This window comes from Geotrypetes seraphini, chromosome 2, assembly GCF_902459505.1.
Source record: "Geotrypetes seraphini chromosome 2, aGeoSer1.1, whole genome shotgun sequence".
Taxonomy (NCBI): Eukaryota; Metazoa; Chordata; class Amphibia; order Gymnophiona; family Dermophiidae; genus Geotrypetes; species Geotrypetes seraphini.
Genome location: NC_047085.1, coordinates 127909520 through 127927930, shown reverse-complemented (window position 1 = coordinate 127927930; position 18411 = coordinate 127909520). Strand labels below are relative to the sequence as shown.

The 18411-nt window shown below is 40.4% G+C and overlaps 1 protein-coding gene across 3 annotated transcripts in view; it reads left to right on the top strand.

Moving 5' to 3' along the window:
- The window catches only part of ASXL3 (ASXL transcriptional regulator 3), a 326363-nt gene that overhangs the window by 267903 nt on the left and 40049 nt on the right, over positions 1 to 18411 (top strand). For all 3 annotated transcript variants that reach the window (XM_033934243.1, XM_033934244.1, XM_033934246.1), the window contains 2 exons: positions 9507 to 9603; positions 10715 to 10820. In XM_033934243.1, the coding sequence (XP_033790134.1) occupies positions 9507 to 9603; positions 10715 to 10820 (203 nt within the window). The remainder of the gene's footprint in view (positions 1 to 9506; positions 9604 to 10714; positions 10821 to 18411) is intronic.

Here is an 18411-nt window from a genome sequence, read left to right as displayed (position 1 = left end):
AAGAAGGCCAATATATATAGTCTAATGATCTTCTGATATATAATAAACTTTGTCAACTTAAATACAAACATAATCAGCTTCATACACAGTAAGTTAAACAGCAAATATTTTTCACTAAATCTAAATACTATGCAGAGAGTAATAAGTCGAGCAGGTTATTAGCCTCATATCTAAAATGTAGGGGAAAAAAAGACTCAAATACCTGTAATTATGAATGCTTTAAATGAGAATGTTACATCTTTACCAGAAATACTTCAAGTTTGTAATGAATATTGTTCTACACTTTATCAATCACAAGCTGTTAACCAAAGTCCTCATTTAATAGGCTTTTTTCAAGATTTGGTTGGTCATAAAAGGATAGAAGCAGATGTTAAAGATTTAAGAAATCTGATAGCAGCTGAGGAAATTATGGTAGCTATAAAACAGCTTCCTATTGGAAAATCTCTAGGTCTTGATGAGATCACTGCCAAGTTTTATAAAATATTTAAGAATGATATTACTATACAACTTTCTGGATCCAGATAATGTGCTTAGTAGTCATTTCACTGAAGTGGTTATTACAGTGATTCCTAAGCCTAATAGAGATCCATTATTGGTGCAAAATTATAGGCCAATTTCCCTGCTAAATGTTGATTATAAAATAAATGCCAAAGTAATAGCTAATCAGTTGAAAAAAGTTATTGGAAAAATAATTCATCCCAATCAAATAGGTTTTATGCCAGGTCGATTAATATCAGATAACTCTCGTCTCTTCTTTCACATCGCTCAAATGATACAATCACAACCTGACCCCTTTCTTATATTATCACTTGATGCAGAAAAAGCTCTTGACCGTATAGAGTGGGACTATCTATTTCATACGTTGGATTGGTTTGGTGCTCCTTCACTTCTGATGCAGCAGATTAAAGTTCTTTATGCCAATCCCACTGCGCAAATTATTGCGAACAATTTTCTTTCGTCTCCTTTTATATTGCATAGATGAACTCGACAGGGTTGTCCTTTCTCTCTGGATTTATTTAATATAGCATTGGAGTCCTTATTAATAGCAATTTGAACTAATTCAAGCATTACTGGTTTCTCTTATAAATCTATGAATATCAAACTTTCTGCTTATGCAGATGATGTTTTAATATATGCTTCTAATCCAGAATCCTCCCTTCCTCTCATTTTTCAAACAATCAGCAGATTTTCTCCATTCTCAGGGTATAAGATTAATATGCAAAAAAACAGAAACATTACTGCTTAATAGTTATACATATTCAGAATTGGTCAAGCCATTTAATTTAGTGTGGAATTCTCACAAGTTAAAATATTTGGGGATAGAATTGAATGGGTCTATTAAAGAATCAGTTACTTTCAACAGTGAAAGGATTATTGTTTTAGTCATGGCTTGGTGGGGGAGATTAGAAACAGTAAAAATGATGCTAGTGCCCAAAATCAATTATATCCTACAGATGATACCAAAACTTTTCCCTGCGGCTTTCTACAAACAGTTAGATAGATTGCTTACTTCTTTTCTCTGGAAATCTAAAAAAAACCTCAAATTGCTTTAAAGAAACTGAAGCTCAAAAAAGAATTAGGTGAGTCTTATTTCCAGATTTCCTGATATATCACAAAGCCTTCATAATACAGTAGGGGTTACATTGGTTTTATGATCATCAAGAATACACACCTTTGTGGTTCAATCCTGAAGTTTAATCAATAAGAAACCCTTTTTATGGAAGGAATGGATAAACAAAGGACATCTTCCGAGTCCTCAAAATTCTTTAATCTTATTTCAGGAGATGGTAGAACATTTTTCTTTACCTTCTCATTCATACTATATAAATGGATGCAATTATACCATTGTTTTAAAAATAATCAATATGTCCAATCCCTTCGGGATCACATTCCAGATATATATAACCTAGCTACGAACTTATTAACAAAAGGCCACGCTGCTTCTCAATTATATAAAATAATTACCCCTTCATCTTCAAGATGCACCTCAGCTCTTTAACATTTATGGGAGCAGGATTGTGGACATAAATGGAATGAGTCAAGTTGGTTCTTTTTCTGGACCAGAACTATGAGGCCTCTAACTACAGCAAGTTCCATACAATCTATGTTCTTTCTATATCATAAGCCTAGAATGGACTCCGCATAAACTTTCATTGGCGGGCTTAGTGTCATCTAGTGTATGTTGGAATTGTAAACAATTCCCGGGCTCTCTAATACATATTATATATGAATGTTCTATTGTTAATTCCTTTTGGAAAGAAGTTTGGATAATAATAGAAAAGATATTTGGCATTTCGGTTCAGATTTCTCTTTAAATTATTATATTCAATTCTCATTCTCCAGACATTAGCATTTCTAAAAAGAATATGAAGTTATTTCATATTATTATTACAATTACACAAAAGCTAATTCTTTCCAATTGGAAAATTTTGCATCTTCTTAATATCTCTGTTTGGAGCTCAATTCTTTTTCATCAGAGATGCGAAATGGTGATAGCAGAAAAATTGGGAACAATTAGAACATTTCACAAGTATTGGTCCCTTTTATCTTCTTTTTGTGGTCCTTCTTAATCTCAATCCTTTTTAGAAAATGGCATAGTGGTATAATTAGTTTTTCCCCGTCCCCCCACTTTTTTTTTTAATGCACTGTGCTTCCAACTTTTGTATTTTGTAGTATTTAATGTAACAATTTGCTTTCTTATGCTCTTTATATACTTAGTTCAACTATGTTGCTAAGATTGTTGAGCATCTACTGTTTTTCTAATTATATTCTCTAATAAAATATCTTGGATAAAAACTTTTTTTAAAAAAAAGCTGTGTATGTGCAAGGGTCTCAGAATATTGTAGCCAACAAACTAGGCAGATTTCTTCGACCACACGAGTGGACTCTCAACTTCAAAGTATTACGTCACATTTTTTCACTGTGGGGAACTCCTCAGATAGATCTGTTTGCCTCTCCCACAATCACAAATTGCCTTAGTTCTGTTCCAGGCAATATTCTCTTCAACATTTGGAAGCAGATGCCTTTCTTCTGGATTGGACAGACATGTTCCTGTATGCATTTCCACCAATCCCTCTCATTCTCAAGACGTTGGTCAAACTCAAGCAAGAGTCACTCACTATGATCCTGGTAGCTCCTCGGTAGCACAGACAGCCTTGGTACGCCATTCTACTTCAGCTGAGTGCCAGGGATCTGATTCCCTTGCAAATCTTTCCATCTCTGCTCTCTCAGAGTCAACAGTATCTTTTACATACCAATCTGCAATCACTATACCTCACAGCTTGGTACCTCTTGGCCTGACTTCAGCACATCCTATTCTCTCTGATGTGGTACAAGCCATTTTAGCTGCTTCCAGAAACCTTCTACTCAGAAGTGCTACCAACAGAAGTGGACACATTTCAATCTGTGGTGTACTCTCCATCATCAAAATGCTCCATCTTCTTCTCTTTCTTCAGTATTGGATTATCTCTTTCATTTTTCCAGTTCTGGATTGAAAATTACTTTGGTTGGAGTTTGCCTCAGTACTATTAGTGCTTTCTATGTTCTTGTCAACAATAAATCTGGCCTTTCATCCTCTGGTTTCCAAGTTTATGAAGGGACTTTTCAATTCCAAACCTCCACTCAAGCTGCCTCTAGTTGTCTATAGTCTTAATCTTCTGAAGCAACCTGCTCTACTCTGTAACACCTCTGGACATATTCAGAATTCCTCTTCTGTAATCCGCCTTGAACCGCAAGGTAATGGCGGCATAAAATCACTAATGTAATGTAATATAGTCCTGGCCACTTTGATGAAACCTCCATTTGAACTAATAGCTTCTTCTCACCTCCAGTTTCTCACTTGGAAAGTGGTCTTCTTGATTTCTGTCACTTTGGAACATCAAGTGAGTGAACTCCAAGCAGTAGTTGCAGATGCACCATTCACAGTATTCTATCATGATAAGATGGTACTCCACACCCATCCTAAATTCTTCCTGAAAGTAGTCATGGAATTCCACTTCAATCAATTTCATCATGCTGCCAGTTTTATTCCCAAAGCCTCATGCTTATCCTGGAGAAATAGCTCTTCACAATTTGGATTGCAAGCATGCCTTGGCTTATTATGTACAAAAGACTAAGCCACACAGGACTTCACCTCAACTGTTCATTTCCTTTGATCCTAACAGATTGGGCAAACCTATATCCAAAAGGACTATTTCCTTCTGCTATGCTCAGGCTGGGCTGCAGCTCGAGAGTTGTGTAATAGTACACAAAGTCCGAGCTGTGGCAGCATCAGTAGTTTTCTTACATTCCATTCCTATTGATGAAATTTGCAAAGCAGCTACTTGGTCCTCAATTCATACTTTCACATCTCACTATTGTCTACAAGAGGGGTGCACAACTCCGGTCCTCGAAGGCCGAATCCAGTCGGGTTTTCAGGATTTCCCCAGTGAATTTGCATGAGATCTTTTTGCCTGCACTGCTTTCATTGTATTCATATTGATTTCATGCATATTCATTTGGGAAATCCTGAAAACCTGGCCTGGGGAGGGTTGAATTTGTGCACCCCTGGTCTAGAATCCTATTCTAGACGAGATGGTCATTTTGGCCAAGCAGTATTACAGAATTTATTTTCTTCCTAATGGCCAACTATCCCTCCATCCCATTTCAGTAAGCTAGAGAGTTCCACATGTGTGAATATGCTGCCTGCTTGTCCTAGGATAAAGCACAGTTACTTATCATAACAGGTATTATCAGCAGGCAGATATTCTCACATTCCTCCCACCTCCCTTGGTTGGCTTCTTAGCTTGCTTACAGAACTGAGGAACCATGGGCCTACGTTGGGTGAGAAGACACTCATGCATGCACGGTGCGGGCAGTCGCAAAGTTTCTTAAAACTTAAAGTGGCAGTTCACTTTTAACACTGTCCGTACCGGGCGCTGTGAATGATGTCACCCACATGTGAGAATATTTGCCTGCTGTCCCTGGATAACATCTGTTATGGTAAGTAACTGTGCTTTTTCCTACTGAACAATTTTGTCCCTTGGATCTGTATTCATGTCACTTTACATCATGACCAGTGTGCATGTTTAGTAGTTAATTGTCAGTATTAGTCTATCTTCTATTACTTTCCATAGATGGGAGCCTAGTTGGTATTGTGACAATTCACTTCTATTTAAAATATCTGCTTCATTTTATAATTTATGGACTCAAATAATAATAATTAATATAATACCTATTTTTATCTGTTTTATTGTTTCTAGATTGATTGTATAGCTATGTACTTCAGTAACACCTGTGATCTTTGCAGCAAAATACTCGTACATAGTTTTGAAAATTACTTTTATATTATTTTACTGTTGATGAGGTGCCTAGAGCTTTAGTAGTATATTGATTTACTCAGGGCTAGTGCAGCCCACTGTGCAAACTGTATACTAGCAAGGAGTGGGAAATCGGGGGAGGGGGTAATGTGTAATGGGCTGCTAGTGGAATCTGAGGACTAGTATACGAAAGAAGAGCACATGCTTACCAATGCTTCTTCTAAGGATTGGTTGGGTGTGAGCAAATGTTCTCTCATGTGAGCGACAAGTTCTTTAAAAAAAAAAATAAAAGTTTTTCAAGTGAACATTAGTGTCTAAAAAGTCAAAATTTTCCAGGTGTGCAAGTATTTTTGTGGACAACCATGTAAAATCTTTGAGCAATGCTCATAGATGTATAAGCGATTGCTCACATGCTCCACATAGAGGAAACAGATGCCCACTCTGCTCTGTGCTTCTGCTGTTAGAGGAAGGGGAAGGAGAGAAAAACTGAAAGGAGAGAAGGACACAGAACCCGGTTTCTGTCTCCTCTTATAATAGGGGTGATCGAGATTTAAGGAAATAGGGAGAAGGAGAAGAAGCTGGGCTCTGCCATGTGTCCCTTGCTAGGTGGAGAGAGTTGGAAGGGCAAGTTTCATAAGGATTACAGCTAAGAGGATTGGGAGAGACAAAAAGAGCTTGCCATAACTTTGGTGTATGGGGAGATGCAGCAGAGCTTTTTTTCTTTTTTGAGTGGTTGGGGAGAACACATGGATAACTATTCAGGTGTATGCAAGAAGGATTTTCCAGGGCCTGGGTAAAGGGATATGGGAAGAGCCTTCGAGGGATGGGGGAGATATTTCTGGAGAATGAAGAGAGGGAAGATTGATCCTGTGGTGAAGAGCAAAGAGAAGTGACCCAGGGAGGAGGAACAGGGTAAAGAGGGTCAGAAGGGGAGAAAAGACCATGGACTGGAGGAATAGGGAGGGAAAGAAGACTGATTATTGGGTAGAGAGAGAAGAGCAAAAGACTTCTGATGGAGGGAAGAGGAGGAAGACTAGGAAAGAGATTGAAAAGGAGTCCTGGCTTTGTGTGTGTGTGTTGTGTTTGGCAGGGTGTTTGTGTGTGTGTGTGTGGGGGGGGGGGTTATTCAAGAATACAATAGAGGGAAATAAGAACTAAAGAAGAGAATATAGAAGAAAGATGATAGGAGGAGGAATGGGGGAAGGTGTGCAGCCAAAGGAAGAATTGAAGGAAAAGCAGAAAGACAAAATAGAAGTTCTAGTATATCTATAAAATTTGTAAAATATTTTATCATCTGATACTGACTATTAATAGTACATCTATCATTTTTTATTAAGTTTCTTTCAAGTATACAAAATCAAGCAATACAACAACATACCAACCATCAAAGTTAAACATCCTAGTACCCAGTTCAAAGCATACATGATTGCTACACAGAATTTAGACATTAACAGTTTAATTTTGTTTAGCAGTTTGTTAAGTAATTAATTTACATATGCACCTCAGACACACATGCAAATCTGGACACTAAGGCCCTGATTCTATAAAGGGTGCCTAAGTCATGCCTAAAGTTAGGCGTGCTTTAGGCGTCCAATCTAAGTAATTAATGAGCCAATTAAGGGTCCTATCAAGCGATAATTGGAACTTAGGTGTCCAAAGAACGTAGACGCCACTTTGTAGACGCAGCCACAAATTCATGTTTAAAACTCGTGTCTAACTCAGAAGGCGTGGGCATGGAATGGGTGTGGTTTGGGCAATGACTCAATTTGGGCATCCTTCGATTCATGTACATAACACTGAGCGACCTAGGTCGTCCATATCATCCCTATATTGTAGGCGAATGAAAACCTGGTCTACTTTTGAGCTTAGTTTGGGCTTCAAATAGATCTGAATTCTATGGACGGAACTTAAGCATTCTTTGGATGTTCTTCCGGAACTTAGGCACAGTTTGGATGTCTTTAATGAGATCTGCTAAATAGTTCTCTGGGGTTTTATTTTTGCTTTATTAAGCTCAAAATACATTTAATAAGGCACCACATAAACAGGGCACATCAAAACAGACTGCATGGCTTCTACTTCATTGCAAATGGAGGTTTGCAGCTGCACAATGGTGACCTCATTGTGAGATCATCAAGGTACATCTGCAAGGTAGAATGCCACAATTAAAATATGTGCTGGGGGAGCTGGTTGGGATTTGAACCCATGATCTCTTGAAGATGATCACAGGGCTTTTAATTATTGAGCTGTAGCAGCTTCCAGGCAGGTATCTCTGACTGCCCTGTGATAAGCTAGCCTATGGAATGCTGCTACTATTTGGGATTTTGCCAGGTACTCATGACTTGGATTGGCCTCCGTAAAGATGGGATACTGGACTAGATGGACCATTGGTCTGACCCAGTAAGGCTATTCTTATGTTCTAATATGATTTCATTATATTTTTAGTATACGTATTTTAGTCAGTATGTTGTTTTATTCTTTTAAAAAAATTTTGTGTTCCATTTTTATGCTCTAATTTGTAATTTAAGTTCATTTTTCTTTTCTTTATACTTTATGCATATTTTTTCATTTATATGTTGTTTTTTACATTTTTATTATTTGAATGGTTTTTATGTATTCAGACTCCTGATGCAGGTCTTGTGGCCAAAAACTCTGACTGGCCAGATCCCTAGGCCACTCCCAATACATCCCAGAATGCACTGGGAAGGAGGCCTAAGACTCCAGTTGGCCCAGGTGCCTAAAGCCCCTCCTGTGCACCGGGAAGGGGAAGGCTCTCCATTCTGAAGAGGTGGGCCTGCCGGTCAGAGGGAGTAAACATCCCTCTGGCCAGCCTTCTTATTAATGGTCCAGGGGGGTCCAGGTGGGCTTTGGGGGGTGCCAGCAGGAAGAAGTGGGCATCCCTCCTGCTGGGGATGTTGGGGGATGCCAGTGGGAGGGAATGCAAGTCTCCAATACTTCACCCAACCTCCAAAATATCTAACATCCCTCTCCACAAAATTACAAGTTGTTCCACATGCTCTCATATATTTCAAATCTGGCAAAATGTGGCCTCAGGTACACCTCCTCCATCCTTAGTAATGCACAGTGGGAGGGAATGGGCATCCCTCCTGCCAGTGATATTGGTGGAGGATGCCGTCAGGAGGGAGTGGGCATCCCTCCTGCCGTGGATAGTGGGGGGGGAATTTGGGGGTTTTCTGCAGCTGCCGCTCTGCTGATCAGAGCAGGGAGAGTCCCTTGCTATGATCAGCTCAGCGGCAACGCAATTCTCTAAACAGCATCTATGACATGGACGCCGGTTAGAGAAACAGGGTGGTTAGGCAGGGTAACGGACAGATGCAGTTCTATAATGGACATTCGCAATTCTATAATGGACAGATGTGATTCTATATAGGATGCCCATGTGCGATTTTCAAAAGCCGGTTAGGTGGCTGCTGAGGCTGGGCATCCTTTACAAAATCAGGCCCAAAATGTATTTATTTATAAAAAATCTATATATTCTTTCCTTGGCATTGAAAAATACGAATCAAGATGATATACAATCATCAAACATTAAAACCCTTAGTTAAAATAGCATCAAGGTAACAGCAGCACTTCAACTGCTTTCTTAAACCCCAAGCCTGACTCCTCCCTGTTTAGTTTATCAGGCAACTTTTACCACTCCAATACTGACCTTATCCTAAATGCTCTCTTTCTCCATACCTCCTTTCTCATAACAGCTGCATTAGAAAGCACCAAAAATCCTCTAGAAGAGGACACGTAGGCACCTACTACGCTAATTGAAATGCCAACAACCATGGCTAATCATCACACATAGCCTTAAAGGTTATTCAAAGCAATTTAAAAACACACATTAGTAACCAATGCAACTGTATAAACAAAGGAGTCACTCCACTACTCTAGGGCACCTTAAATAAAAACCTAGCTTACAAATTTTGAGCTACCTATAATATGCAATATGAAATGCTGTTCTAGGCACTCATGATGCTTATAAAATTCCTCCCTAAATTGGCTGCATAAGCTAGTATTCTTAAAAAGTAGTCTGTCGCTATGGTGGCAGTAAGTATGCACTTTCATATACTAGAATGGTTCTTACGAAAATGCTGCTGTTTTAGTGTCTTCTCCACTTCCACTGGTCTGCAATTACTATTTTTTTTTCACTCTTGTTTAATTTTAGCTGACATTGTCCTCTACTACTATTGACTTGTTTTCTAGATGGGAAGTGATGGAGTTTTGCGTCTCAGTAGTTCTGCTCTGAATAATGAGTTTTTTGCATATGCAGCACAAGGGTGGAAACAGCGATTGTCAGAAGGTAACTGTGCACTCATTTTGTAAAAATGCAGGGTTTTGAATAAATGATTAGTAACAAATGATTACCTTTTTTTAAGGGGGGAGGGAGGGAATATAACTACAAATGTCAGAAATGTTTGTGTGGTAAGTTAAAGCATAGCAGTAGAGGCAGATTTGTCTTAACATTTTAAAATGCTGCAAGAATTAAACTTCTCATGGAGTGTACTTTTTTTTTTTTTTATGAGCTGGCTTTTTCAGAACTGTGCAGCTATGCTATACTATAGTTGATGAAAATGCCCAGATTTCCGCTGATTGTCTTGTACTAAATTTCATGCTGGGACGTAATTTAGCTGTTCTAAATTTCATGGCGTGAAGCCTACCGTATAAACCTTGTAAGTGGCAGACACAGCAGCATTACCCAGCATGGCCCTTTTTTAACTCTTGAAAATTTACATTTCTGCAGATTATAATCAAAACATAATAGCATCCTTCCATTTCCTCTCCCTTCCCTCATCTTGGTCATCCAAAGGATGGAAGGAATGGCTCCAGCTGTCATTGCAGAGTCTGACAGTCAGTCCATGCTCACAGGTCCTAATCCCCTACCCAGTTTCTGGTCTAACAGGTATCCTGCACAGGAGGAGAAGGAGTTGGAATCTATAAATCCACGCTCACGTTCCTGGTATTGCAAGTTGCAGGACAGAGTGGAGGAATGGGAACATATGTCCTTTCAATGGCCAAATCGAAGGGGGAGCAGCCCTGTTTCTATGACTCCATTCGCTCACTTTGTAGCCCCAGTTTAGGGTCTTGATGGAGTGTGGAATCCACTAAGGCAGTGTTTCTCTACTCAGTCCTGGGGTTACCCCCTTGCCAGTCAGGTTTTCAGGATATCCACCGTGAATATGCATATACTTGATTTGCATACACTGCCTCCATTATATGCAAATTTATTTCATGCACATTCATTGTGGATATCCTGAAATCCTGACTGGCAAGGGGGTAGTCCAGGGCTGAGTTGAGAAACACTGCTCTAAAGTACATAAAAAATTGAATCCTTGTCAGTGCTTTCTGGTTCATACGGAAATTGATTTGTTGCCAAGTATGAAAAACTTAACTGAAGATGTTAACTTTTGTAGGAGAATTCACTCCAGAAATGCAGTTACGGATCAGACAAGAAATTGAAAAGGAAAAGAAAACAGAACCCTGGAAAGAAAAATTTTATGAAAGGTTCTATGGTGAAAGGTAAGCAAAACAGAGAAAGACTGACTTTGTTCCTTTCATCTTCTGGAATAAAAATAAGCTCAGATCTCCGTAATTTTCAAGAACAAAAATTATTTCCTCTGAAATAGCATGTGTAATCTTCTAAAGGGCATTCAGAAGTATAACTTATGAACTAGCCAGTTGGCAACAGGACCCACTGCTCTGACATTTGAGGTTTAAACTATTTTGGCAGGAGGATTTTTTCATTTTATTTATTCAACTTAAAAAGTTAATAAATTTACTACTTGTGAAATGTGCCAGTTTGTTGCACTGGAAGCCAAAGTCTTACATTTATTGAAGAACTACAGCAAGGGCAGTGCTACCCTGTCATTGTCACTCAGTCCTAGACTAAAGCCACCACCTCTAATGGTGTCAAAAGCCTATTCCTCTCTCCCAAAATAGCCAAGAAATTCCCAGATATCATATTTTTTTTTTTTTGTAAGAAATGTTCATTGGAATTTGGACTGAGACCACTAACTTGTTAGGCTAAGCAATATCTTTTGGATGGTGCAGATATTTGGACATGACTGATCTGAGCCTAATGGGAACAAGATGCAGTTTAGAGAAACCATTTAGCAATACAGACTGCTGCTGTAAGAACTGTTGCTTAAAGCAGTTCTGTTTATGTTCTTGGATTATGGATGCAACATAGACAATTCTGTGTACATTTGGCTTAGCTAGCTTGTCCAGAAAGTGATAGCGTAGCTGGTTTTAAGAAGGGTTTGGACAATTTCCTGGAGGAAAAGTCCATAGTCTGTTATTGAAAAAGACATTGGGTAAGCCACTGCATGCCCTCGATCGGTAGCTATGTTGCTATTAACATAGAAACATGATGGCAGATAAAGACCAAATGGCCCATCTAGTCTGCCCATCTGCAGTAACCATTATCTCTTTCTCTCTCCGAGAGATCCAACGTGCCTATCCAGGCCCTTTTGAATTCAGACACAGTCTCTGTCTCCACTACCTCTTCTGGGAGACACTTCCATGCATCTACCACCCTTTCTGTAATAAAGTATTTCCTTAGATTACTCTGGAGCCTATCACCTCTTAACTTCATCCTATGCCCTCTCATTGCAGAGTTTCCTTTCAAATTAAAGAGACTCGACTCATGCTCATTTATATTACATAGGTATTAAACATTTCTATCATATCTCCCCTCTCCCACCTTTCCTCCAAAGTATACAGATTGAGATCTTTAAGACCACATACCATTTTAGTAGCCTTCCTCTGGACCGACTCCATCCTTTTTATATCTTTTTGAAGGTGCGGCTTCCAGAATTATACACAATATTCTAAATGAGGTCTCACCAAAGTCTTATACAAGGCATCAATACCTCCTTTTTCCTACTAGCCATACCTCTCCCTATGCAACCTAGCATCCTTCTAGCTTTCGCCAACACCTTTTTAACCTGTTTGGCCACCTTAAGATCATCACATACAATCACACCCAAGTCTCACTCTTCTGTCATGCACATAAGCTATTCACTCCCTAATCTGCACCTAATCTGTAATTTACTTAAATTTCAGCAAAGCCTTTGATACAGTTCCTCATAGGAGGCTCTTGAACAAACTTGAAAGGCTGAAGTTAGAACTAAAGTGGTGATCTGGGTTAGAAACTGGCTATTGGACAGATGCCAGAGGGTGGTGGTTAATGGAAGTTGCTCGGAGGAAGGAAAGGTGAGTAGTGGAGTCCCTCAGGGTTCGGTGCTGGGGCCGATCCTGTTCAATATGTTTGTTAGTAACATTTCTGAAGGGTTAGAAGGAAAAGTTTGCCATTTTGTGGATGATACTAAGATTTGTAACAGAGTAGATACTGAAGAGGGAGTGGTAAATATGAAAAAGGATCTGCAAAAGTTCGAGGAATGGTCTAATGCCTGGCAACTAAAATTCAATGCAAAGAAATGCAGAGTAATGCATTTGGGGATTAATAATCGGAAGGAACAGTATATGCTGGGAGCTGAGAAGCTGATATGCACGTATGGGGAGAGGGACCTTAGGATGATAGTGTCTGAAGATCTAAAGGTGAAAAAACAATGTGACAAGGTAGTGGCTGCTGCCAGAAGGATGCTGGGCTGTATAAAGAGAGGTATAGCCAGTAGAAGGAAGAAGGTACTAATGCCCCTGTACAGGTCGTTGATGAGGCCCCACTTGGAGTATTGTGTTCAGTTTTGGAGATCGTATCTGGCAAAGGACATAAGAAGATTTGAAGCGGTCCAGAGGAGGGCGACAAAAAAGATAAGAGGCTTGTGCCAGAAGACGTATGAGGAGAGACTGGAAGCCCTGAATATATACACCCTAGAGCAGAGGTGCCCACACTTTTTGGGCTTGCGAGCTACTTTTAAAATGACCAAGTCAAAATGATCTACCAACAATAAAATTTAAAAAAAAACAAAGCACACTGTATGCAGAGAAAATTTAATCATTATTTATATTCTGGGGGGTTTTCAAAGAGATCAAGGCAGATGACTTTATGCAATGTCACCTCAGTAACAACTATACAAAAATAGACAAATATACACCCCTCCCTTTTTACTAAAGCTCGATAGCGATTTTTAGCGGAGGGAGCTGCGCTGAATACCCCGCACTGCTCTCGAAGCTCATAGACTCCCTGTACTAAAAACCGCTATTGCGGTTTAGTAAAAGAGGGCCAGAGTGCAAAATATAGACAGCAGATATAAATTCTCAAAACAGACACACTTTGATCACTAAATTGAAAATTAAATCATTTTTCCTACCTTTGTTGTCTGGGTATTTCATGAGTCTCTGGTTGCACTTTATTCTTCTGACTGTGCATCCAATATTTCTTCCCTTCTTTCAGCCTGCTGTATGCTTCCAGACCTCATGCCCTCCGCCAACTTTTTCTTCCTCTCTCCCTGCCCCCTCCCCTTTCTTTCTTTCAGTCTCCCTGCCCCTCTTTCTTTCTGTCTGTCTTTCTCTCTGCTTGCCCCCTTTCTTTCTGTCTCCCTGTTCCCCCTTCTTTCTGTCTCCCTGCCTGCTCCCAAGCCACTGCCACCACCATCGGAGAACAGGCCTCCAAACCACCACCTCCCCTCCTCCCCCTAGGAGCCACAAACACTACTTGTTGCAAACTGCTGCACGGGACGGGAGTTTTCTGCAGGTATTTCCAAGGACGGACCCTCCCAGGGACATCAATGAAGCTGATGCCGGACCGGTGTTATCAATGTCTCCAAGTGTGCGAACAGGCGTTCGATCGGTTCTCTCTCCCCCCTCCCCCCCTTGAATCCGTCCTTCCTCCCGCTTCCACCCTCCGCACCGCCATCTCCGAAGGCGCTCGCGACCAACTCCCCTGAAGCTCGCGCTCTCTGCCGCTTCATGCCCCCCAGTCCCCCCCCAATTTGACGCAACTTCCTACTTCCAGTGGGGCGGCCCGTGGCAGAGGGGAAAGCTCCATGAATGGCCTGGGAATCCCTGAGAGAAGGGGGGAGGGGAGGGAGACTGACTGACTGACTTTTCGGCACCGTTCCGTGCAGGTAGTGAGAGGAGCTTCCGGGTGCGCGGGGACCGCCATGATGCTTCGGGTCTGTCTGGCTCTTGAAAAGCAAGTAGAACACGAAGGCAACGTGATCGACTCGCGTTGCCTTCGCGATCTACCAGTCGATCACGATCGACCTTTTGGGCACCCCTGCCCTAGAGGAAAGGAGGGGCAGGGGAGATATGATTCAGACATTCAAATACTTGAAGGGTATTAACGTCGAACAAAATATTTTCCAGGGAAAGGAAAATGGTAAAACCAGAGGATATAATGTGAGGTTGAGGGGTGGTAGATTCAAGAGCAATGTTAGGAAATTCTACTTTACGGAGAGGGTGGTGGATGCCTGGAATGCGCTCACGAGAGAGGAAAATGGTGACTGAGTTCAAAGAAGTGTGGGATGAACACAGAGGATCTAGAATCAGAAAATAATATTAAATATTGAACTAAGGCCAGTACTGGGCAGACTTGCACAGTCTGTGTCTGTTTGTATATGGCCGTTTGGGAGAGGATGGACTTGGGACGGCTTCAATGGCTGGGAGGGTGTAGATGGGCTGGAGTCGGTTTTGATGGAGATTTCAGCAGTTGGAACCCAAGCACAGTACCAGGTAGAGCTTTGGATTCTTGCCCAGAAATAGCTAAGAAGGAAAAATTTAAATTGAATCAAGTTGGGCAGACTGGATGGACCATTCAGATCTATCTGCATTCATCTAATATGTTACTATGTTATGTTTTTGCAGCCCAAATGCATGACCTTGCATTTCTTAGCATTAACTTTTAGCTGCCAAATTTCAGACCATTCTTCAAGCTTCACCAGGTATTTCTTCCTGTTATTCACACCATCCAGGGTGTCTACTCTATTGCAGATTATGGTATTATCCACAAAGAGGCAAATCTTACCCGACAGCCCTTCAGCAATATCATTTATAAAAATGGTAAAAAGAACAGGCCCAAGAACAGAACCTTGAGGCACACCACTGGTAACATCCCTTTCCTCAACGCGATCTCCATTGATCACTACCTTCTGTTGCCTTCCACTCAACCAGTTCATGTGAGGTTTGGCCAGGTACTAGTGACCTGGATTGGCCACTGTGAGAATGGGCTACTTGGCTTGATGGACCTTTGGTCTAACCCAGTAAGGCTATTCTTATGTTTTTATATGGTAGGGTGTCATGTTGAAACCCCTAATTTCTGTCTTTCCCAGTCCTTTCCCAACACTCACACTAGATGAGTCAGTTCTTCTCTTGTGTGCATAAAAAAATGACTGCCTTTTCTTCTAAAAACAATATACTGTATATTACATTACATTACATTACAGATTTCTATTCCGCTTGTGCCTTGCGGTTCTAATCTGTTGGGAAACTAGCTTTCAAGGTGTATTAAGATAACTACTACTACTACTTATCATTTCTATAGCTTCTAGACATATGCAGTACCGTACATTAGAACATTCAAGACACAGTCCCTTCTCAGAAGAGCTTGCAATCTAATCAACAGACAAACATGACAAGTAGGAGGTTAGGGTGTTCATCAGGCATGAATGCCCTACAGCAAGTGTGGGGTTAGGGAAAAAAGCAACATCAAAGAAGTGGACCTTGAGCCTGGATTTGAATACAGCCAGGGACGGAGCTTGATGTACTGATTCAGGGAATCTGATCCAGGCATATGGCACAGCACGAGAGAAAGAACAGAACCTGGAGTTGGCATTAATGGAGAAGAGTACTGAGAGGAGAGACTTACCTGATGAGCAGAGCTCCTGAGGGGAGAGTATAGGGAGAGATTGAAGAGCTTCGGAGTGAATGCATTTGTATTTATATTTTAGCTTATTTTTTAACTTATTGTTAACCGCGTCGAGCTTCCTCTAGTTGAAGACCCGGTATATAAAGTTAAGTTTTAGTTTAGTTTAGCAAGTCAGTAAGAAGAGTTTGAATTTTATGCAGCAATGAATTGGGAGCCAATGGGTGATTTGAGGAGAGGGGTAATATGGGTATAGTGACTCTGGCAGAATATGTCATACAGAGGAATTCTGGATGGATTGGAGAGAAGTAGTTACATGGAAGACCTGTGAGAAGTAAGTTGCAGTAGTCGAGGTGAGAGGTGATAAGGGCGTAGATAAGGGTTTTGTTTGCCTTATTGAATCTTGAAGTGCAAGACCTGATCGTCTGGCGGGATGTTAAGAAGACTGGCGCAGTTTTTGGCACTAGCCTGATTGTGCTGCTCTCTCTGGCAGCTCTCAGTGTCATCAGTGTGATTGCTTACCTCATTCTGGCAGTGCTTTCCGTTACCATCGTTTTCCGAATCTTCAGGTCTGCTGTCCAGGCTGTGCAGAAATCTGAAGAAGGACATCCTTTCAAGTCCTTGCTGGATATGGACATAACTATGTCTTCTGAGACATTTCATAAGCATACGAACAATTCCCTAATGCATGTTAACAAAATTCTGAAAGTAGTGGTCCGTCTATTCTTGCTGGAGGACCTTGTTGATTCCCCCAAGCTGGCTGTCTTCATGTGGCTTATGACATATGTTGGAGCAGTTTTCAATGGCATCACTTTGCTCATTTTCATTTAGGAAAATGTTAAAGACTCAATTATTTGTAGATGTGTTCCTCTGAGCAAGTGATTTTATGCAAGGCTGAATTTGTCTGTTTTTATTTCTATTTTGTAAAGACTATGTATGTCACTTCTTGTAAACTGTTTTGAAAAAAAACAGTATAGAAATTTAAAAAAATAAATAAATAAATAAGAAGCCAGTCTGTCCGTAAATGGAGGACCTCAGCTCTGGTGCTCAATTTGGCTCCAAATTCTTTAGCCGCACACCATCGTAGGAATTCCTGTGATGGTGTGCGGCTAAAACGGTGATTCAGGTTTCATGCCAGTAAAGAAATCAGAGCCAAATTGAGCACCTTTGCTGAGGTCCTCCGATTACGGACAGACTAGCTTCTTATAGCTCTTTATCCCACACTGCAGATTCACATTATCACTGTATATTAGTTTGGGATGCTACAGAAGTTCCTCCTCAAATGCGGACTCCTATTGATATATATCACTCTGCATATAACATTGTATTTTTGAGAGTATCACAGCAGTAGTTTTGGGTGTGTTGTGGATCACCTTACATTTAGGCACCTGTAGTTATACCAGCTGTAGACCTGGTGTAAATATGGGAAATGATGAGCAGTTCCATCATCTTTAATATTTTTGCTGCCCTTTTCTATACCTTTTCTAGTTCTGTGATGGGGTAACCAGAACTGTACAAAATATTCAAGCTGTAATCACATACATTAATCTATACATAGGCATTATGATATTCTCATTTTTATTTTCCATTCATTTCTCAATAATTCTTAGCATTTTCTTTCACTGCATCTGCACACTGAGATGTAAATTTCACCTTATTGTCCACAATTGCTCCAAAATCTTTTTTTCTCTGGATGGTGAGAATATCATAATGCCTAAGTACAGATTTATGGTTGTGATTACAGCTTGAATCTAGAACTAGAAAAGGTACAGAAAAGGGCAGCAACATATTAAAGATGATAGAACTGTTCCTCTAGGAAGAAAAACTAAACAGGTTAGCATTCGTCAACTTGGAGAAAAGGTAACTGAGTAACAGATAATGGATTTAATTTACTGCCTTACCGTAATATGTAGAACTGAAACAAAAACATAAAGGAAAATAATACCTTTTTTATTGGACTAACTTACCCTACCACCACCACCACCACACATACACACACACACTTTATTAAATTGCGATAGTGGTTATTAGCACAGGGAGCTGTGCTGAATGCTCCGCGCTGCTCCCGACACTCATAGGAATTCTATGAGCGTTGGGAGCAGCGCAGAGCATTCAGCGCGGCTCTCTGCGCTAATAACCACTATCTAGGTTTAGTAAAAAGGGGAGGTTAATGTAGTGTATGATTAGCTTTCAAAGGTAACTTCTTCCTCCTCGGATCAGAAATAAGCAAATGTAGGCAAAAACCGGTATATGTAAAGGAAACATGAAAGCATTTCAGTGGTAGTTGGAGACAAAGAGGTGAGAAAGCAGTTTCCCTTATATATACAGTACTCCCCCGATATTTGC